The 22,013-nt window shown below is 39.8% G+C and overlaps 1 protein-coding gene across 12 annotated transcripts in view; it reads left to right on the top strand.

The window, feature by feature from the left end:
• LOC100711287 (LIM and calponin homology domains-containing protein 1) overlaps positions 1-22,013 on the top strand; it is an 86,570-nt gene that overhangs the window by 58,504 nt on the left and 6,053 nt on the right. For 5 of the 12 annotated variants that reach the window (XM_019363877.2, XM_013270285.3, XM_025910043.1 and 2 more), the window contains 17 exons: positions 3,028-3,286; positions 4,749-5,021; positions 7,394-7,789; positions 9,090-9,125; positions 12,350-12,476; positions 12,736-12,893; positions 13,307-13,793; positions 15,403-15,732; positions 16,064-16,172; positions 16,292-16,383; positions 16,726-16,831; positions 17,431-17,505; positions 18,500-18,528; positions 19,153-19,266; positions 20,856-20,948; positions 21,076-21,243; positions 21,830-21,924. In XM_019363877.2, coding sequence (XP_019219422.1) covers positions 3,028-3,286; positions 4,749-5,021; positions 7,394-7,789; positions 9,090-9,125; positions 12,350-12,476; positions 12,736-12,893; positions 13,307-13,793; positions 15,403-15,732; positions 16,064-16,172; positions 16,292-16,383; positions 16,726-16,831; positions 17,431-17,505; positions 18,500-18,528; positions 19,153-19,266; positions 20,856-20,948; positions 21,076-21,243; positions 21,830-21,924 — 2,947 coding nt within the window. The remainder of the gene's footprint in view (positions 1-3,027; positions 3,287-4,748; positions 5,022-7,393; positions 7,790-9,089; positions 9,126-12,349; positions 12,477-12,735; positions 12,894-13,306; positions 13,794-15,402; positions 15,733-16,063; positions 16,173-16,291; positions 16,384-16,725; positions 16,832-17,430; positions 17,506-18,499; positions 18,529-19,152; positions 19,267-20,855; positions 20,949-21,075; positions 21,244-21,829; positions 21,925-22,013) is intronic. The other 7 variants (XM_013270286.3, XM_019363880.2, XM_019363875.2 and 4 more) reach the window with 7 other exon arrangements.

A 22,013-nucleotide genomic window follows, 5' to 3' on the forward strand; every position in this document is an offset into this window, starting at 1 on the left:
TTTTGTTAACATCCATACAAACTTGACTCCAGCAGGTTTTCCCTGCCCTGACCTTTAGACAAAGCCCTTTCTCTGTTCAGCACTGAAAACTGACTTCACCCTGACAGAAATTAGGAAGTTTGATTCAATCGAGAAATTCAATATTGGCAATGCCCTTTTGTTTGGGCTATGTGTGGAGATGGATACGGTTTTGATAAATGAGGCACTTTTGTGGGTTTCTATAGTAAAATTGTCCTTCTCACTTTCTCTGTTTACAGGGCAGCGCCCACTGCTAGTCGAAAGCTGTTTAAAAGAATGATTGAATGATGTAATTGAGATAGTTTTAAAGGTCTTGTAGAAAATAGTGTCTGGAAACTATATGTTTTCAGACTCCTGGCTTCATACATAATCAATGAAAAATCATCATAAACTGACAGCATAGCTTTTTTTTTTTTTCAATCTGCCACATAAACAGTTTATGATTGTAAGAATGATATTGTCTGTATTCAAACTTGGAATCTTTTTTTTTTATTTGTGTTTGAATTATAGTTTGCATAGAAGTGAAAATGGACATCTTAAATAAAGGCAACAACTGTTAATTTTAACAAAACTAAAATGTAGAGTGTAACTAACGCTTGTACGGACAGGTATAGCTGGGGACCCGGCAGCTCAGTAGTCATTCCTGTTGTACTTCTTTGAAGTTCTCTTGAAGGCTTGTGCCTCGGATGCCTGCATAGTTGGTGCATTATAATGTAAAGTCTCAGCAGTCACATTCAAGTGGTCAGAAAAACAAGTGTACGGACATCCACATGGACGCTCGCACTCACCATCTGATGATAAAAATCACTCAGACAATAGCGGACTCACCGATGAATATAACAAAGCTGACGGTTGTTCACATTCATTGGATGTCTTGGTATGGACCAGAAGTTCTTCAGAACCCGTAATAATGATGTATTTTAATCAGCAACTGATAAGCTTCCATGCACTGGAAATAACACATAGTACTTATTAGTTACTTACTTACTACTATTGGTATTAATAGTAGTACATTTGTGTTATTTCTTCTAGTTTTTCTTTTTGCATTGTACAGTTATAATAAATGCTGTCTATTTCTAGTTAGAAACACATTGTTGAATTGATCATTTCTCACTTTGTTCTTACATTTTGTCTTTTCATACTTGGTGTTTTGGACATTCGTTAAAACTTTTCAGTTACTGCGATCGTTATTGAACTAGACTTTGTAACTTTTTCTTTCATAATGTAGTATAAGTAGATGATGATGATGACTGTTGATGTCACTGTATTTTTCTAAAACCTTGGTACACTATGGACCTGACCCATGATAAATTTTCTCTCAAGCTTCACTATTACCATATGTGCAGAGGGAGCACATCATCCTGTAAAAACATATGTTGTTCCTTAAAGATGGATCGACTTGGATGGTAGAGTCACTCATGTTTCCATTGCATGGGTTAAGAGCCATAATTGAACCCTTCGTTGTTAGAAGTGCAGATTTCTCAAGGTCTTTTTTTTGGACCTTGATCTGTCGATCTTTGAAACCACATAAAAAGCCTTTTGATAGAAAAAGAAGCTTTTCACAAGTTCAAATGTGACAGCTGCTTCCACGTGTATGTCCACAAAACTAAGGGAAGATTTTATGACTTAGATCTGGTTAAAATCCTGGGTTTGTACTCTGAAAATATATACATTGAGTCATAAATTTATAGGTCATAGCCTGAGTACACATGCACTCAAAGGGAGGGGACAGTAGCACATGTGCTGAACATCTTTGAGAGGAATTTTTAGCAGCCTTGAATAAAGCAAGGCTGCAGTTATCTGTTTGCTGCAGGTTTTAACATATCTAGGCTATGGTTTGCAAAAAATTGCCAATTAATGGTGGATGTGACTGGTATATCTTTAGTAAATCACTGGAACTGTAAACATGTGACCCGCTGAACGAGACTGAGTTTCATTTCTTTCTTCTATATGTTCTTAGAGGATCACAGTTGGCCATCGCACAGAGGAATTTAAGACCCCAAGTAGGGAAAGTCCTTAAGCAATGAACTTCTGCAAAGCCAGGTGTTACCACTGATATTACAAAGCTAACAATATGTTTAAAATCTGATTCAGACAGACACGGAGTAAATTCTTCCTAACTGCAGGCTAAAATTTAGTCAACACAAGCTGCACAATACAAATTTAGTGATGATTTATGTCACCTGCTTTGTTTCATAAAAACAGGCTTGCATCTGATTTATGCTCAGTGGCAGGAATGCACTGCATATAATAACACTATAAGACCACTGTAATTTTGTTATGCATATATGATGTAACAGCTTAAAAAGATATTCTGTAAGTTTAAAGAGATCAATCTGGGCTTTCTGCCACGAGACTCCTCAATCAACAGTTTCTCCTCTGAACTTATTTTTGGGTTTAATCTCTTATGTCTCCCTCTTGTTCTCCCTCTGTCTCTCTCTGGCAATGACTCAGCAAGCTACACTTTTCTTGCTGTGTAGGATACTTAAAATGAAGTCATTTTTTAAATCATTTTTTGAACACATTGCAATCGAAAAGGTGCTTTAATATAACACATACTTGTGTTTACATGATTTGTCACAAGTGTAAATGTGCTTAGAACTGTAGAGTATATCTGAGTCTCTGATTACTTCTACCACACTTTATTTTTTCTCAGCATTAAGGTAAAGGAAATCAGTATGAGCAGGTAGTGTTGTTCCTGCCGTTTTGCTTAATTTCAGAACTTTTAATCAGCGTTTCTGTCATATCATATCAAGACTTATGGTATCATACCATGACCAAAAACAGTGGCTATGTTTTTCTCATTCAAAATACTGTTTGAGGTGTAAATCATAGTGTGATTTACACCTCAAAGACACATTGCTGTGTAGTCTCTAAAGACACACAGTGCATATATAACATGTAGTATAAGTCTGTTTCTTCCATATGGGTTAAAAAATACCATTTTGATGACAAATGTGTCCTCTAATGCCAGTGAACACTTATTTCCACCTCTGTTCGTCTCATTAGGCCGTGGCAGCGACTCGGAGTCTGACGGCGCTCCTCACCGGAAGATGCCAGACGTTCGTAAGGATGACATGTTGGCACGACGGACGTCTGTCAGCGAGCCACGAACGGCCGTACCCTTTAACCAGTACCTGCCCAACAAGAGCAACCAGAGTGGATATCTGCCAACGCCACTACGCAAAAAGAGCAACGACAAAGAGGAGGGAGGACGCAAGAGCTGGAGTACTGCCACTTCACCTGTAGGGGGTGACAGACCTCTTAGGTGAGTGTAACACTAGAGAGTGCTTTTGTGACCTTGCTATCAAAAAGGAATTTAGTTTAGCCTAACTGAAAATATCATATAATATTATATGTATGGAATACTGAGAAGGTGTCTGTTGTTTGTGTGTAGAACTTATAACAACATATGTGTCAATATATAGAATTGTTGTTAAGTTGGGCCCAATCCAAAAATTCCAAAATAAGAAACAAAGAAGTCATTAGACTTCTTTGTTTCTTAATGAACAGATTATCAGGGGGGCAGGTTACACCACTGTGGCTTGACACTGATTGGTGCAGATAAACCCTTTTAAAGTGTGTGTTTTGGGGGTTTTTTTGTTTTTTTTTACAGTAACTGGCAAGAGTAGGTGTTATGTCAAATTGCATATGTCTGTAATAAAACCTCTTAGCTTTTGATTATTTTTCTAGTATTGTACAGATGGGAGTGGCTAATGGAGGCCAGATGTGGGTTTTCATTGGCTCTAATTCTGACTGAAGCAAATGTCTGAAGCAGATTTAAGACAAAAGGTCTTTTTGGAATAGTCTGGCATGTCACCATGCAAATTTCATCACAAGTTTCACATTTCCGCTTGCTCAGCGGATTCCTTGATGTGCTTTGATTATCTCAAGTAGCATCGGACGTTGCTTGTTTGCAGCATGTCTGTTTGCTATTGACTAGATTGAGTTTGGTGTTTAGGGATGTATACTTGTGGCAAAAATAAGAATCGCAATTATTTTGGTCAGTATTTTGATTACTTAACATGATAATGACTTTGTAGAAGAAAAATAATCTTTATTTGTTGTTCCTTGCTGGACTCCTAGAAAGTACATTTCTTCCAAACAGCTGAATTGGTTTTATTTTTCTCGAAAATCAAAGTTTTCGTTTCTGTTATCTTGGCTCAACTCAACTGAACCTGCCACAGCTTGCTTGGATTCAGAGTAGGACCCAAATGTACTGCTGCAAAGGAAAGAGGATTTATAGCAATTTATAAGAGTGGTGTTGGGCTGTGTTTCATACATGTATATATTTCATTTAGCTGCAATGACAGGAATCTCCAGGAGATTATATATATTTAATTAAAATTTTGAATTCTATCTACCCAACAATGTTTGCATTTTTACAGCAGCTCCTTGACTTGTTAGATATACTCTTGGAAAGTGTGTTGAGCTTGTGTGTATCACCCAATTGGTGATTTCCCTAAATTTCATCCATCAAAGCTTACATATTGATTTTGCATTTATTCTTTTCCTTTTTCCCTCTTTCTCCATCTCTTCACTTCACCTCTTATTATTTTATGTCATGGTGTGTCCTTCACTCTTTCTTTCCCCAACCCTCACCACATCTGTTTGTGCTTCATGTCTTATGACCATCATGTTGTGATTATCCTCATGTGACTAATTTTACTCCCAATGTGATTACATATTCCTCTCATGTGTGTGTGTTGCATGAATGGGTGATGCCTCAGTCTAAATGAGGTCTGTAGCTTAGACATCCCTCCTGGAGAATCCCCTAGTCCGCCCCCCACCCTGCCTCTTAAACCCTGTACACAGATTCAAAAGGAGAACCACATTAAAAAGGACAAGCAGGAAGGGAGGCAGTCTGCATCTCCGCCTTGCATTGAGATCCAAACAGCAGGCAAAAGAAGGAGAAGTGAGCCTCTGCCCAGTAGTCTCCCCCAGCCCCAAGCAGAGCCCCCAAGAGAGACTGTAATTCATCTGATGGTCACCTCTGAACAAAGGTCTTAACCTTCACTCATATTTCCTCAATACCAGATATCAACATCCCCATTCCTTTTTGTAATTAGTAGTTTTTGTTATGTTTTTCTTTTTTTATTTGAGCCATCAAGTTTATTTTTGTGCTTTTATATGTTTTTTCTCTGATTTTTTTATTCTAATTCTTTTAAATGTGTAAAGTCTTTAGGTGGCTGCAGAGAGCTCTGTGTAGTGTCACTAGAGACAGCTAAGGTGGGGGGTGGAGGTCAGAAAAAGTAAATAAAGTAAAATTACCACACCACTATCCATATCTGCCTTAAGCTAACAGCTCCAATGTTAAATAAAAAACTAATAGCATGACACTGTTGTTATTCTAGACTCCAGTTTGATAATAATATATCAAGCTGACAGTATTTAGATTTGTTTGGTGTCAGAATAGGCATTTTGGGTGGGAGCACAATAACTGTATGGATTTTCTGTCTAATTTGACAGAAATGTATACATTTTCTGTAAAAATCTGACCATTTGATTGACATTTATGCATGCTGTTTGGAAAATCAATCACCAAATTAGCAAAATTGAAACAGTTTTGCGATACTGATGATTTTTCATTTGGCTCTGCCTAAAACTTTCTTGGGAATGCCAACAATTGGTTTTTGGTTTTTTCTCTTTTATTGTTGGTCATGAGTGGAGTCAGCAGTAATATTTCAGGTGAACTTTTGTTTTTGAAAAGTTCACGTATTCCACATCAAGTGGTATCTTGCCATGTTTCTTGTGAAAGTTTTAATATATCTGACTCTAATCCTCTTGAATGCCACAGAAAACACTGAAAAATTGACCTTGATTATTTCAGCTGTAGCGTATCTGTCCAAAACCAATGTTCGCGATAGTCAGGATACTCAACAAACATCTCTAAGAACAGTTTTCTTCAGGACCGTTTCCTTGGTAGAAAACTCTTGTCATTTTTCCAGCTGGTGTTTAATTCTGCTTTTTGGCATTGCTTTTATCAGATCATCTTTTCCACTGCTGCTTTTATCCAGTCTTGGGTAACAGTAAGTTAGCAAGAGGGTCACTTCTTATTTAAACCAGTTTCAGACACACTGTAATGCACTTGCAGCCTTTTGCTTATAGAATTTCAGAAAGTCTGTACGCAGCAGGACAACCCAAAGTCTCAAATCATAGATTTGGTGTCAGGAAACAAGGTGAGGATTATGAGCTGTCAAAGAACAATGCCATTGTATATTTTACAGCTCACACAAATCCAGTGTGATTGCAGTGTTCCTTGAAAAATGTCAGTTTAGGTCTGTTATGTAATTTCGCAGTCCAGCCTTATCCGGTGTTATTTCCTAGTCAAGCCGACGTTTCGTTCACAGTGCTGTTGGAGAGTCACGCCTCCAGTTTCCAGTGTTGTCTTCTGCCACAGATGTTGTGACATTGATTGAATATTGAGAATGTTAAGGGAGTGAATCCTCAATAGAAATCTGATGGTTGTCCAAGACAAAGGGGATTTGTAGGATATTTGATATGGAGTTCCCCATCTTGCATATTTCCTGAATAAAGCCAAGGCTAGAATTTTTATTTATTTATTTATTTATTTTTTGCAATTTCAGCTAATTGGTTTTTGCAATGTTGACACATCCTTTTTAAGAGCTTTTGCTGCCTCACTCAATTAGTTGAGTAGAGCAGATACCCAGTGCCATTTTTAGCAGTTTTTTGTCGTTTGTGCAGTAATAACCAAATGTGTTTAACATCTAAAGTATTAGAAATCTGTTGTGCTCTATGCTTGATTGAAAAAAATCTGAATTTTGACAAAGTGAAAGAGAGAACAAAAGAAACAAGTGGTTGCTTTCCAGTTATATCACATTATTTCTCTCACATCTGCAATCATATGCTAGGAACAAAGCTGCATGCACAACTGAAACATGGACTCAAATAAATATATATTGTGTATATATAATATGCATGCACACAAGAATGTGCTGTATGTGTCCACACACAAACAAACATTCACAGAGAACATGAACATTCGACCCACCCTCAGGATGTAAGGAAATGAGGCCTTCTTCCTTCCCTGACCCTGAGCAGGCTGGGACTGAAGCCTGGCCTTTTCACTGCCGGCAGCTGGCCAGTCTCTCCCTCCCTACCATGTATTCTGGGAATTTACAGTCCAATAATAAGCCTCCCAGAAAGTAGCTGTTCATCACAGGATGACAAACAGCAGACTGTTCTGTGAATTTTGCTTTGACTTTGTCTGCTCTGAAGGAATTTGTGACCATGCGCTATTTTCATAGATTTATGTCTTTTTGAAAAAAACTAGGCTTCTCCAGAGGAATGCTGTCTTATGATGTAGGATAATAACCAGGCAGCAAAACGTTTTAGTTTGCTTTGCTTTCTGCAGTACTCCAGCTCGCTCGTGCTCAGAGGAATTCTTCCACCAGTCGTCGACTCTAGCAGCAAATGCCACGGCCGCCTCCGTGTTTCGAACGAGCCCCATCAACACAGCTGGGAAGCATTCACCTGTGACACACCAGGAGGATGTCGCAATGAGGAAAGGAGTTGCTGGTTCTCTGGTAGCTGCAGATGCAAAAGGAGATGATAAACAGACTTGTCAAATGCCGACCTCACCCAAATGTATCGTCGCCCTGAGTCCGTCTAGCTTCCTTCCTGTGCCCACTGCCATGGCAACCGCATCAACAGAAACGACGGATACGTGCCGACAGAAGGGAAAGCCACAGACTGAAAGGGATGATCCACATGAAGGCACGTCTTGGGTGGACAGCAGTCTTCCAGCAAAGTGAGCTCACTCCAACAGCTACACTGTTATTTAATGAAACTTTGCTGCATTAAGCTAAAACGGCTTAATTCACTTCAAAGTGAAGGGATCTTCTATTTCCATGATCCCTTTGAATTTTCTATATCAGCATGTGATCTTGACCTGAGACTGCAGTGCTTTTCTGTGAATGATGAACGTCATTATCTGAAGACTGCATGACCTTTTTTTTACCTGTTTTACATGAATGCAAATAGATAGTGCCAGCTAAAATCTGTTGTTGAAAAGGGCTGCATGGAAAGTCTGAAAAGTTGACTTTTGTTATCCTTGCTTTTTTGTTTCTGATCAATTTGGGAAAATAGAAACATTTGAGAATGTGCTTTTTGATTAACTGTGCATGACTTTAGTTGGCAGCTTTTGAGCTGTTCAGGGATTTCAAATTAGGAAACAACTTCAGTGCATTCTGAAGTAAATTTGATCCAGTTTGAACCAAAATTGATGAGTAATTCTTCAGTCTATATCTTTGAATCCAAATCTAGATTGGCCCAACTACTCTTAAGCAATCACACAATGGTAGTTCAAGTGTGCCAATAAAATTCTATAGTAAAGCTGGCTTTAAAGGATATTCTCAGCCACACATCTATCTACCCCAAAACATATGGCAAATAGATGTTTTACTACGACATACCATATGACAAATACCATTTTTAGCAAACAATCTGTCTGGTCTTGATTTAGTCTTTTTTTTCATCCTGTGAGATTCAAACCACAGGCCACACTTTCTCTCACACCCCTCCAACATCACAGAGACAGCTTTGTATGAAGACCTTTGTGGTTAAGGCCAAACCTACAAGTGGTGGTCACAGACACAAAGACAGCCGCATCCTTGATGTTACCCTTGTGCTGTCTAATAAAACATGCATGTGCTTTTTTTTTTTTTTTTGTTAAATAGTTTAGTGTCAACTGCATTCTAAGATCATGCCCATATAATGTGGGGGTTTTTTTTATTATTTATTTGTTTTTATTTTATGCCAGCAGTGCTTTTAGTTCTGCAGTAAATTTGTGTTCAGGATAAGACTGCCCCCTTGTGTCCGGCTTGAGCTTTGTCATTTAACCTAGGAGCTAACATAACACAAAATCACCACACACATTTGTTTCAAGCATTAGTAATCAAATTTAGCTGGTGCGTAGCCATAAACTAACTCATTATCAGCTGCAAACATGGCTTTTTAATATTTGCACGCGTGGATGAGATGTTTCTCTCTTCAGAGTGTAGTGTTCATTTGTGATTGTGCTTTCTCTCCATGCTTTCTGACTTCTGTAGATACAGCCACACAGATAGTGTGTCAGATGATCCGCAGTAAGTTGTCTTTTTACCACTCACAGGCTCAGCTGCCTGGCACTGCTCTGCAATTCAAAATACAGCTGGCTCAATAAGTCATTAAATCATTTGTTCATTGTTGGAAATAGGTCATGGAAGTTGGGAAATCTGCCAGAAATTGAAGGAATTTAGAAAAATGTCGCCACTGACAGCAATTTATATTTATAAAAGTTCTATTTTTCCCTTATTAATTTCATATTGACAATCTTGTGTTTAAAAAAAAAAAAAACCGCTGCATTATGGTGTCTTTTAACCAACATATGCTCTTACCAGGGTACGGATCATGTGAAGTGGCCCATAGAACCTCAAACTTTACTGGAATTGATACCCTAATGTCATAAATCATTCCTTTAATTCATCTTTGGGGCAATTTTGACATGACATGTTAAACACCACATAATCTAAAGAAGCATGGAATAGAACCAAAATGTTTTCTGCAATGACAGTAATTTATCTGATTTCTGTTTTCGTGGAGGTATTAGTGGGAATCAGTGCAGCCAGCCAGTGCTGATGTATGACAGCATTTGTTACAAGGCGATCTTATGTGACAACTTTTTTCTGCATGGAAAACATAAATGTCTCACAAATAAGCAGATTTTCCTGCTTGCAGTTAAATGATTTGTGGTGGACATTTTTGGCTGTGTGCTTCAACAGTGTCAAACAGTGTCCCTGGCTCTTAGGCTTATCATAAAAAATATGGCTTCAATAAACCTAGTGCTTTTTTGCCTTTGCCTGGCAACAATCCATTTCTCTCAAATTTATTCAAAGTGCCTGCTGCCAAGGATGTGGAGAGGACTTGCTAAACTCATCCTCAGTGCTTCTGCGAGCCAGCTGCATGTGTCATGTAAAGCAGCCATTTCTACCAGCCTGCCAACACCCAGTCATTTTAATCCCATACACAACAGCTAAAAGTGCAGCATGATGACAGGGGATGGCTTAAGTGCAGTTGCCCCTTGGTGTGAAAACACTCTCCTGCTGCAATGTTCTTTAATGCACACACTGCTCACTGAGATCCAAAAAGCATTTGTGAGTGAGTACCATCCAAGTGCCACTCTTTTGTAACTTTTATAACTGTAAGCCAAGCGATACCTTTTATGTGCTGGCAGCAGGTCAATTTTCAAAGTACTAAAAATAGGCAGGTACTAGGGATGGGTATTGATAAGATTTTAACGATTCAGATTCCATTTTCGATTCTGTTTAACGATTCGATTCTTTATCGATTCTCTTATCGATTCTTATTTTTAAAAAGGAGAACACTAAGGTCGATTAGCTTAGAACTGTTTTATATCTTCTCTTTGAACAAGATAGAAATTTAGGAGTAACATGGCCTTACGAACCCAACAGTGAGATCTTAAGAGATCCACAGCCTACGGCTCTTCAATGGGGTGTCACAGGGTCCCCGGGAAAAAAATGTAAATGTAAAATAATAAAATAAATATTGTTCTGTAGCAATAACAAATGTAGCAATTACACAAGAATATCCAGTAATGTCCCTGCCTACAATTAAACACATTCACTTACCGAAAATCGGGGGCATCTGCTGTGGCAAATGGGTGCAAGCCTTTAACCACAAACTTAGTCACTGCTCGGTGACAGTCGTCTATCCTGGCCTGAAAGGAGACGCTAACGGTAGACTGCAGCAAGAACTGCCAGCATCTGAGCCAGCCAGACTCTGTCTCTCTCATCATGGTCACCTAAATGCACAGTAATGGCAGGTTTTGTATTAAGGCAGATCGCGCTAACATAATATGCACTGTTAGTTGATTATTTACCTGCCGTATTAACGGGAGAGGACGTGCAAACGTTACCGCTGCTGCTGGGTTGAGATTCACGAGTCCGGAGCAGAATTAAAAACTCAACATTCATTTAAGGTTATCGCCTGTTTTGTGAGCAAATGCTTTTGCATATTCGTAGTGTTTCCTCCTTTATATGAAATATCTACTTTGCAAGTATTGCAAGTGGCCCCGTTGTCATCCATTCTCGTAAAGTATAACCAAACTTTTGAGCGTTTGAGCTGCTTAGGCGCCGTGTTTCCTGCCAGGTAAATGACGCTCCGCAACGTGGTGATGTCATTCGGGGCGACTGGAATCGATAAGGGAATCGTTTGCAAAAATGGCAAACGATTCCAAGGAATTGAAACAGTGGGAACCGGTTCTCAACAAGAACCGGGTTTCAATACCCATCCCTAGCAGGTACTATATTCATATAGTTAAGACAGTTGTCATTGCTCTTAGGCTTTCTAATTCTGTGATGAACATGCATTGTTGCTGCATGCCTCTAACAATAAAGCTGTACTTTCTGTCTCATCTGTAATATAAAACTGTTTCACCATTGCAGAACAAATGTAAAGAGAAATGTAAACTGTCTTTAATGAGTCAATGATTGTATGAACATCATACTGATTGTTGCATCCGATTAACTCACATTGAAACTGATATTAAATGTATTTAAATGTGTTTTGAAACCGTTCAGAATCCATCAAAAGAGCAAAGAGGCAGAAATTTTTGTTTGATCTTCTGAGGGAACGATGGGCTGGATAAAATCTTAGTACTTACTAAGCGAGCATGAGGTTTCCTTTAAAAACATGTTTCCATGGAGCGATGATTTTATTTTTGGTATCTCTCTGAGACACTGGCACCAGTTTATTTACCTTTCCTCATTATGATAAATTGACGTCGTTTGTGAATGATGTGGTTTGTTTGATACATTCTGTTTGGACTGTTCCATGGTATACACGGTGAAGCTAATTTTCTGTGTTTATTTGACATTAACCATTTCAGTGGCTCCGGTAGTATAATGGATTACACGCTCGCCTTATAAGCAAAGAAAAATCCCAGTTTTATGGGAAGAGAGAGAAATCCCTTTTGGGTTGCTTCAGGAAGGGCATCTGGTGTAAAAAGAAATCTGCCAGATCAAACGTGTAGGCCTACTTGCTATGGTGACCTCTTATGATTAAGTGAGCAGCCAAAAGTAGCTTTTATTCAACATTAAACGTGTTACTACTTCAAAGTTGCATTGAAAGTATAGAATATGTCAAAGCTGTGTTTTTTGGGGGGGGGGGGTTTGATATTGTGTTCCAGTGACAAAAAGAAAACCCCATTACAGTAGTAGTACATCATGTACTATAGAGTCACTAGTAGTATAGCTAATAAGCCCAATTTGATTTAAATAATTACTGCCTGTTTTTTTCCCCTTGCCCCCAGGAGTGTGAGTATGATCGACATGCGTGGTGAGGAAGAAGCCGCGTTACAGCCGCACAGTCAGGTGCGTCATGAGCGGATGCATAACCAGTACAACAAAATGAAGGAAGAGGACGACCACTGGCAGGATGTGAGTGTCTCAGGCATTAGGTCGCTCACTCTATATCTTTGGGTCTTTATTTTATGGGACTGACATTTATTTGTATGCAATTTTGTGACATCTTTGCATTACTTTCATTATTTCTTTTTAACTGCTATAGTTTTACTGCCTGTGGCCTGTTATACAAGCTCCTTCTAAAGTAATTTTAGCTGTGCCCCAGTAAAATAACAGGGAGCTCAAAGTGCTGCTGAACCAGGACATACATTGAATCTGTCTGTATGGGTGTCAGGACCTGGCCCGATGGAAAAATCGGAGGAGGAGTATTTCCCAGGACCTGATCAAAAAGGAGGAGGAAAGGAAGATGATGGAGCGCCTGATGTCAGGAGACACCTATACCTCTCAGAGGAGAAGAAGCATCAAGACCTATAGGGAGATAGTAGAGGACAAGTAAGTTACATCCACAACAACCTACTGAGAACTGCTTTAATGAGTGTTCTACAGAAAGCCAATAGCTCTTTGCACAGTATGATATCAGAAGTCAAGAAAAAATGGGTCATTCTCAAAGAAGATAATTTTATGTCCCCTGTCATTGCTGTCAGCGGGCACAAAGGTGAATGCAGCTCCTCCTGGAGTTCACTTTAAATAGGTCTCCTTCAGAAAATAAAAGGAAGAGCAGATTGTGCGAGTGATTGTGAAAGGACTAGAAGAAACTGATCTTTTGCAGTGAAGAAAAAAAAAGGTTTCTTGAGTTTGATAGCAACCAGTCAGTCTTTGGTAACAATTACAACTGATTTCTGTATCTGTCTTTTTAGACAAAGCTTGACTACTTTACCTCTCTTATGCTTTCTCTTCTTTCTAAGGGAGCGTCGTGAGGAGGAGCTACGGCAGGCATATAGGAAAGCCAAAACTCCTGAGGAGGCGACTGCCATTCTCCAACGTTACGCCCAGCGTTTCTCCATAAGCGAAGCAGTCCTTGAACGCCTGCAGCTGCCAAAGTTGTTGGACCGCAGCATATCCGCTGACCCCTCCTTCCCCACCTCACCTTTCCCACTCTCCCTCTCCCTGTCAGCCTCTCCCACGACACCAGACCCTTTCGATTCTGACTTCAACGGGCCCATGAGGTATCTGCGCCAGCAGTCTGCCCCAACTCCAAAGTTTACTTCTACATTTGAGGCACGAATCGAGGAGTTTCCCAAAGAACCGTCCTCACACCAGCGGTCTCAGATACGCTCTCGTTCCTCTGAACCGCCATCAACCCGAGCCCTGTCACCCAAACCGGTGCCTTTGCTGATGCCCAAGCCTTATTTCCAGGCCCGACCTGCAGGAGGTGAAACTTGGAACAACAAGGTAAGACTGACTCAGGCAAGGAGGTCAGATATTGACTTACCTAGATATATCTGAATGTGAGAACACAGATGTCAGATCCAGTATATTTTTTTCATTACACCACAATGAAAACATTTAAGATTAAGGCCTAAGATAACAAGAATTAAAATGTTCATAGTAGTCTATGAACAATATGAACAATATCAGGAGAATCAGTCCAAGACATTGGCCGATGTTACCCTCTCTCACATGTAGGGCACAGCAGGAAATAATCCCATTCATGTGTGATCTGTTCTCACTATTAGATATACCCAGTTTGGTTTAGGCTAGGATGCTGCCTGGGTATAGAATGAAGAAGGAAGCACATATGACACCCACTTTCTTAGTGTCTTTTCATCGAACATGTACATGAACATATTGGACTATGACTATGCACTAAGCAGCTGATGATCCAGCTGCTTTGAACATTTGCCTTCAGGTATTGTCACAGGAAACTTCAGGGCTGCTGTGGATATACAGTATGGTGCTTCTTGTTCAGGTTGTGTACACAGTGATTCTAAAGCTTTATTCCTATATACAAAAAAGAAGATAAGATCTTGTTAGTCTAACGGTGATTAAGGCCTTGACCATTTCAAATGTGGTTACTTGCAAGTGTCGGTTTCCCTCCTTGTGGGTAAATTCCTCTCCGGGTCTCTTGGCATTTACATTAGAATACCACAGAACTGCCATGGTGATGAGCCGGCTGGTTTGTAGGAAAATGTAAGACATCCCCTCCCTGAAGAAGCATGTAATGTTTCAATTTAGCTAGAAGTACTCTCAACGGGATCCATTTCCTTTTCTTCTAGAAAAGAAATTGCAAATGGGAATTTTCATGATGAGATCTTATGTTTTGGTGTGGAGAAGAGGGAGGGTAAGATTATTATCAGACCAAATGGAACAAAGCACTTTTCTGGAATTCCTTGTCAGGAGTCTGAGCAAAGCCTGGGTTTCAATGGAGCCCTCTGTTCCCTATTCACTTAAGAAGTTGACAAGTAGGACCCTCTCAATGTGAAGTGGGCTCCCGGCGGACAAAGAGAGCCCACACAGGCTGCAAGGAGAGGGATGAGAAGGTGGAGGCAGAGGGGGGCAGACTGAGCCTGCATTCACCCATCTTTACCACTGTGTCTTAAGTTACCGCTCACTAGGAGCTCTTCGCACATATATTAGTGCCTCTTGTTCATAGAGGGCAGTGTGGTCTTGTGAGCTGGATGAATAGCTAATTACTAACTGAGAAGAGAGGTTCATAATGACCACAAATGAGGCCACTGGGTTTTTTGGCGTGATTTATTTTACATTTTTATTTGCAGTCAGTGTTGTTCAGGATTTCTATATTTATCCATGTAATGAATGAAGAATAAATTGGACAATAAGTGCCTTCTTATCTACAAATTATTGGTTCAATACTGTAATCTTACCTTGAAATTGCATATGTTATGATTTAGAGCAAAATAAATAAAATTGAATGGTATAGCCATATCTTTCAGCTTGCTTTCTTAACATTAATGCACCTTGAAGCCACTTATTAAAAAGCAAAGGGTATAAACAGTACACACAGAAAATTAAACATTAAACCTTTTCTCTTTTTACCTAGGTGGATGGTTTGCTGCGAGTAAATGGTGACGTTGGAAGTGACGATGTTCCCACCACACCTGAGAGTCAAGGGAGGGACTCGCCTCCTCATTTTCAGGCATCCCCTTCCCAAAGCAAAAACAGCACTGTAGATGGAGCTGTAGATGCTCCCTCGTCAGAAACCTCACTCCGTCAGAGTACCCACGCCTCTTCTAGGGAGGGAAGTCCAGTGTCAACAAAGGCAAAGGAGACACAAGATGTTACAGAGATAGCTTCTGAGGACACTCAGGAGGTCCAGGAGGAGAAAGTCACTGAGTCAACACCACCCAGCCGGCCCACCTCACTCCCATCAGTGAGAATTCCGATCTTTTATACTTATTTACATATTTTTGTCTTTTAAAGAAGCATGGTTAGTGGGTATTTTACTCCAAGCCCGGTTTTCTGGGTGCAGAGTATTTTGCTTCTCTCAATAATGCCGTATATTCAATACTAGCCCTGTAATCGGTTCCTTGCCATGCATTATATCATTGCATCTTGCAATGATTTTGCCCAAATTTAGTTGAGATTGAACTCTTAAAGTCTGAAATCTCATGTTTCGTTTGTACTTCTTACACAATATAGGCCCTTTGATCTGCAGAATTTAGTTTAGCATTCAGAAAGAAATCCATATGTGACCCCTACAGGAGCTGCAGAAGCCACAGGAAAGCTTTGGAAAGACTGAAGACCAGACAGCAGCTGCTTCAGAGGAAGAAAAGCCAAATGCTGTAGCTCATCAAAACCCACCTGCAGGTGGTATGCTGCTATGCTGACACCTTGTGGTTACTTTTACAACAAACACGTGTTACTGAAGTTCATTCAGCACTGTGCAAATATATTAGTAGATTTTAAACTTCTTGTATGTCTGTTTTCAGAAGCCCAGCAAGAACAAGAAATGCCCAAACCATCTAGTGAAGACCTCTCTAATCTTGTCCAGTCTGGGGTTGATAAACAGTCATATCAGCCAGTAGGTGATATCAAAACTCATCATCAGCCATCTGTCTAGTAGATGTCTAGTGGATAACATGCACATATGCACTCATAACACAGTTCCACCCCCCCAATCCAAGGACTTTCCTTATAAATATATAACACCATTTATTTATTTATTTTTCCCGATTTGTATATTTTTGCATTTTAAATTTTGAATACTGTTCATATGTGTATATAGTGCTGCAGACCTGTGCACCTCATCCCCCTTTCTTTTCCCACATATCTGCACTGTGTAGGAGATGCTCTGTATCTCATTGTACATGCGTATACTGACAATAAAAGGCATTCTATTCTATAATCTCAAATCTACCTGCAGGCCAATGATCCCTGTTCCCAGGAGCTCTTACAGAAATCAGAGATGGCATCAAGCTCAGCTCCACCAGGATCATCTGGTTATCACCAGCAATGGGAAACAAAAGCAGGTATGTACATGTTTAACACCCAGACATCTGGCTTATTTACCATACTTATTGTTTTCTATGCTTGATCAGCAGATCCCTGTTGGTGCCTGTTTTTCTTTTTGCCTTTCAATATGACACTCTGCTTTGCTGCTATGATTAAAGGGGCATTCAAAGGTTTGCGATCAGGATGAGACTTGTTTAGCAAGAACAAAGCCTCGCCTCACTTTTCGTATCGCTGTAGTATATTCCATTTTATTTCATAAAGGAGATGCACATGCAGTCCAACAAAACATCAATCAAAAAAAAAAATCTGCCTTGCTTTGTTTTTTTCCTATTTGTTTTTATTGATAATTTGTATAACCAAACTGGAATAATTTTTTATGTGGGGAAAAAGTGTTACTCTTTAAGGGGTTTTTTAAAATTTTTATTTTTGGTTTCTTATACCAGTTTTCCAGTTTCCACTTATCAGTCAGTATCACAGGAGGAATGCTGCGATCTGCACCCTCTCCACCTCCTGGTTTTGACATCTATCCCTTATTGTTTCCTCCTTTCTTTCCCTTTCTCCCCTAATTCCCTCTTTTCCTTCCACCTGCACATTTTTTATTTTTTTTTCGCTATAGAGCTTGCAAACAGTGTCAGGTCTTCGCTGGCAACCAGCAGCCCTAAATTACGCTGGGAGTTCTTCGCTCCGCAAGGTAAACTCCCTCCACTCGTGGCGATCACATTTCTGTCCTTGAGTGCTGGTGCACAGGGCTTCCCTGCCGTTTCTCCAAGGGCTAGACCACTGACCCATCTCTTGTTTATTCCTTCATTTCCAACGTTTTTGTGAACAAACAGTGATGTTTTCTGTGTTTTAAATGTGTTTTGAAGTTTTTCATTCTTAATACTACTGGCTCATCAGTGTCTTGTTATTGTAAAAGATGTTCTCATCATGTTAGGATGCTTTACAGAAGATCTTAATGAGAAGAAGTCACCTTTGACAATGTATTAAAAGAAGATTACACACATTTTTGACCTGCTTAACTTTTAGTTTCATGCTTGCCTCAGTGTATTTCACATTGTGGGGGCTTTTCCACCAAAAGCTCTAACATCTGGTCTGTATTAGAGCTCTATTAAAGTTGTGATCAGCCTTAATCAGTACCCACTGCAGTGGGAAAGCCAGATGTTGGGTAGGGGAGAAATATATTCTCACAGAACTGTAGTTAAAGCCTGTAACTAACAGAAATGTATTTAATTGTGTAAGGTTTATCTGTTGTTTTAATCATTTGAACATTTGACTGTTATTTATAAGTTGTTGTGGACTCCTTTTGCATAGCAGTCTTTCTACATAAACAAGTGTGAATTTCAAAAAGAATAATGTTCTTGGCCTACAGCTGTTTTCCACACACGTGTTAACCCTACAAAACCTGACCTAGTAAGAGGCAAAGTTTCAATTTATATCAAAATTCATCTAACTACAAAGACAAAATAAAACCTTTGAACCTTTGACAAATTATTAATTTACTGACTATGATTGTAGCTCTTGGTGGACTCAGCTCTGTCTTTGTTTTCTTTCATCCCCATTTTACTCCTCAGGTTGTGAAATCAGCACTTGGCGTGTTGTCTTTTTCTCATTATCAGAGTGGCTTAGTTTGATCCCCTGTATCCAAATATCTCATTTGCTTTAACCGCTGTTTCCTTTCTCTGCAGAAGAGGCCGAAAAGGATCTCCGTGGAAATGTGAGTAAATTCCCAAAAACCCTTTTTACTGCTTCTCATCTGGCTTATCCCCTCCTGCAGTACCATGGGTACAACAGTAGTTTAACTTAATGTTGTAAAAGTAAAATTATCTGGAAGGGAGGGAATATACAAAATACAACAGGTAAGAGTGAAAAAAGGTGTTTTAGACTTTAACAGAAACGCAAAGCAAGAAAACCAATAATATGAGTGCATGTGAATCTTTCAGTTTTATTATTAAATGCTCACATATTGTCATATTTTAGGTGCCTCAGCTAATTATTATAGGACACACAAAGCTGTTTATATAGCATGCCAGATGATGATGCTCTAGTCGATGGCTGAGACTGCTTTTTTTAAATTTCATTTAAGCTCATCTATCTCTTTCTCTGTCTCTTCTCTCCTTAGTAGGAGTCCTTTGGCTAGCATTGGAGTAGTGCTGTTGTGGTAGACCAACTATTTCTGTCTCCTCCCTTCTCTTCTTCTACTTTTTTTTTTGTGGTGGATGTGTGTGCACTTTGGTGTTGATCTGTGCGTGAATGGGTTGTGGTTGGATGTGAATGTGTGCATGGATATTTGTATATGGTGATATGTGTGTGTGGGTGTGTGTGTGTTGGGGTCTATCAGGTGTCAGTTCCGGTGTTACCCCAGGCCAAGCGGGGAGACCGCTGGTCTTGGGACCCGGATGAGGAGCGAAAGCGTCAGGAAAGGTGGCAGCAAGAGCAGGAGCGCATGCTGCAGGTACACAGTATACCTAAAAGAGTTAAGCATGGTGCATGAGGCTGCAAAGTTAGGGGTTAGATTTCTTATAGAGAACAACACACCTACAGTGTGCTATAATGACATATATTGGGTTTTAGCAGCACAAACCAGTTTTGTGGAAAGACAGGCAGGTTGTGGTCAGTCTCGGCCCTCGAGGATTTAATTGTGAGACCTCAGACTCATTGCTACAAATGAGGTGATTTAAAAAAATAAATAAATAAAAAAATTGCAGCGAGTGTGGAAAGCAGGTGTTATTACTGAATTTTGCTATTAAAGATTATTTTTAATGTAATTTTCTGGAAAGCTTTTTTTTTTGTAACTGGAACTAAACATGAATCCAGACCACGCTGCTGCACAGCTGCACAGTCACTGACTTGCTCCGCTTACAGTCGGATGTATTAACCACATTTCATTGCTGCTCGCAAAGCTTGCCTCCATATTTGTTTTGTATTGAACACATCCTCCTGTAAGGGCAAACTCACCCCCACCCCCCCCCCAAGCTGCGTCTGTGCACACTTTAACCAGTGCCAATTTTGTGCAGTGGAAGAACCTCTGTTTTGGTTTTATTCCCTCACTGTCTCAATCTCAAGCCACAGACAGAGGCAAGGACTCTGTCCAAAGCTGCTGCTGTTGCTGCTGCCCAAGTCACCCTCTCTCTCCTCGATTTATAACAGGTGCATCTCAAGTCCACACACTTGTCAACATTTAATGGAGTTGCAGTGTCCATTATTTATCAAGCTCATCTACAGTGTTATCTTGAAAAAAGATGAAGCAGTGATCAAATGTTTTTTCCCTTCTTTCCAGTTGTTGCAGGATGGTTTGAGATGAGATGCGCTGAAATGGATGAATGTTTGGTGCATCAGTGTACTCATTACTTCCTTCTAGCCTCCCTGTGTCTGTGTTGTCTTGATCTGCTCTCTGTCTTGCTTAAATTTCCTCTTTTTGAATATCTGATCTTTAAATGTTGCCTTCTTTTTGGGGTTCTTACACAAGTCTAAAAGGTTAAAAAGGTAATCTGAGAAAATACCTTTGTGTTTTTTCTGCCTTTACTGGATATAGGCAGTTATAAACCATACTCCAAACTCAAGAACATTTAAGTGGAGTTTTGAAAATTGTGTAGGAACCCACTGTTTGAGAGCTTCTGCATGATATGCTTTCTGCTTTTGTCTGCACTGCCTGCTTTTGGTCTCCTTTGTTTGCTTTTTATTCCTAACAAGCAGATATAAAATCTGAACACGTTTTTAGGCATAACAGTGGATAGGAAGCGAAATTTCCCTTCACATATGTCTATACATCAACATTCATATAATTAAAGTGCATAATGAGGGTATTCTGCATGGAAATCTTGTAGCGTGTGCCCGTTATTGCAGCTCTCTGCCTTCTTGGACCAAGTTAAAACATTATCACAAGCAGAGAATTTTTAGCATTTGGTTGGTCGTTTGAAAAGTCTCTCAGTACTCTGTTGATGTCGGATATGTCTGCGCATTGTCTTTGTTTTCCAACTGCAGACAGTTTAGTCTTCCTCTTTGCTGTGCTGCATGTCATGTGTTGTGTTGCCATGGTAACAGGAGAAGTACCAGCGTGAGCAGGAGAAACTGAAGGAGGAGTGGGAGAAAGCACAGAAGGAGGTGGCAGAGGAGGAGAGGAAGTACCACGAGGAGGTGTGTGGGGGTGTTTTTTGCTTGACAGCACCTGTGATGGGTTTTTCTGCCTAACAATATCAACTGAACTGTAATATGTGTGTGTGAATTTATGGTTTAAAATTAATCTATGTTCATATTACAACAGGAGCGTCGGATACTGGAGGAAACCGTGACGCCTCTGACGCCCCACTCTTCCGCCCTGCCCTCCCCCAGTCGAGGTGAACTCTCCTCCATCTCAGCTGATCCTCAGGACACTATCGTTCGTTCTCTGGCTGACTGGGAACGTAAACAGGAACTGCTGGAGAGGCAGTCGGTGAATAGCGCATTGATCATAATATGAGCTGTGTACTGTCGCACTGTATAAATTCACCCTCATATGAACAGTGGCCAGAACCCCTGCGTGTGACATGTTTTTTGTTTTGTTTTGTTAATAAAGTGTTTTCATTTGTTTTTGGAGTAGCTCTACAAATGCTAACATTATGATGACATAATGATGGCTCCTTGATGCATGCACAAAATTACATTATTAAATTTGGGCTTGATCATATGTGGCTGTAAACATGCCACAACCACATAGAGAGCATTTCATTGGATTTTAATAGCATATGCAATAAGTAGAAAAGGCTAAGAAAAAACTCTGATAGTCTATCATGCATACCACACTAAGTTTGCAAGCTTATGTAATTTAATTAGTCTGTGGAGCTTTCTAAATTAAAGACATATCAGTACAACAGACAATACTTGTTAGAAGGTTCAGTTCCTTATGAGTTGCTGTCTATTCATTGGGATTATTGCTAAATTCATTACTTTTAACTGGCTCAAGTTATTTTTGAAAGTCACTTAAGAGGACATCGAGGCTGTTCAGCTAACAATTTGCTGTTTTTTACTTGCTGACACAGAGGGAGAGCACAGAGAGCGTGGATCTGAAACGGAGAGAAAATGACCGGACTAGTGACATCAGCACCGCTGATGACAGCATGAAAACAGGCAGAAGGTTAGTTAAGGTGTCGCCATTGAGTAAATGTTCCATTGTTTTTCAAATAATAAATTCTTAATCCACAGTAGCACTTAATGAGGCTTAAA

This window comes from Oreochromis niloticus, linkage group LG2, assembly GCF_001858045.2.
Source record: "Oreochromis niloticus isolate F11D_XX linkage group LG2, O_niloticus_UMD_NMBU, whole genome shotgun sequence".
Taxonomy (NCBI): Eukaryota; Metazoa; Chordata; class Actinopteri; order Cichliformes; family Cichlidae; genus Oreochromis; species Oreochromis niloticus.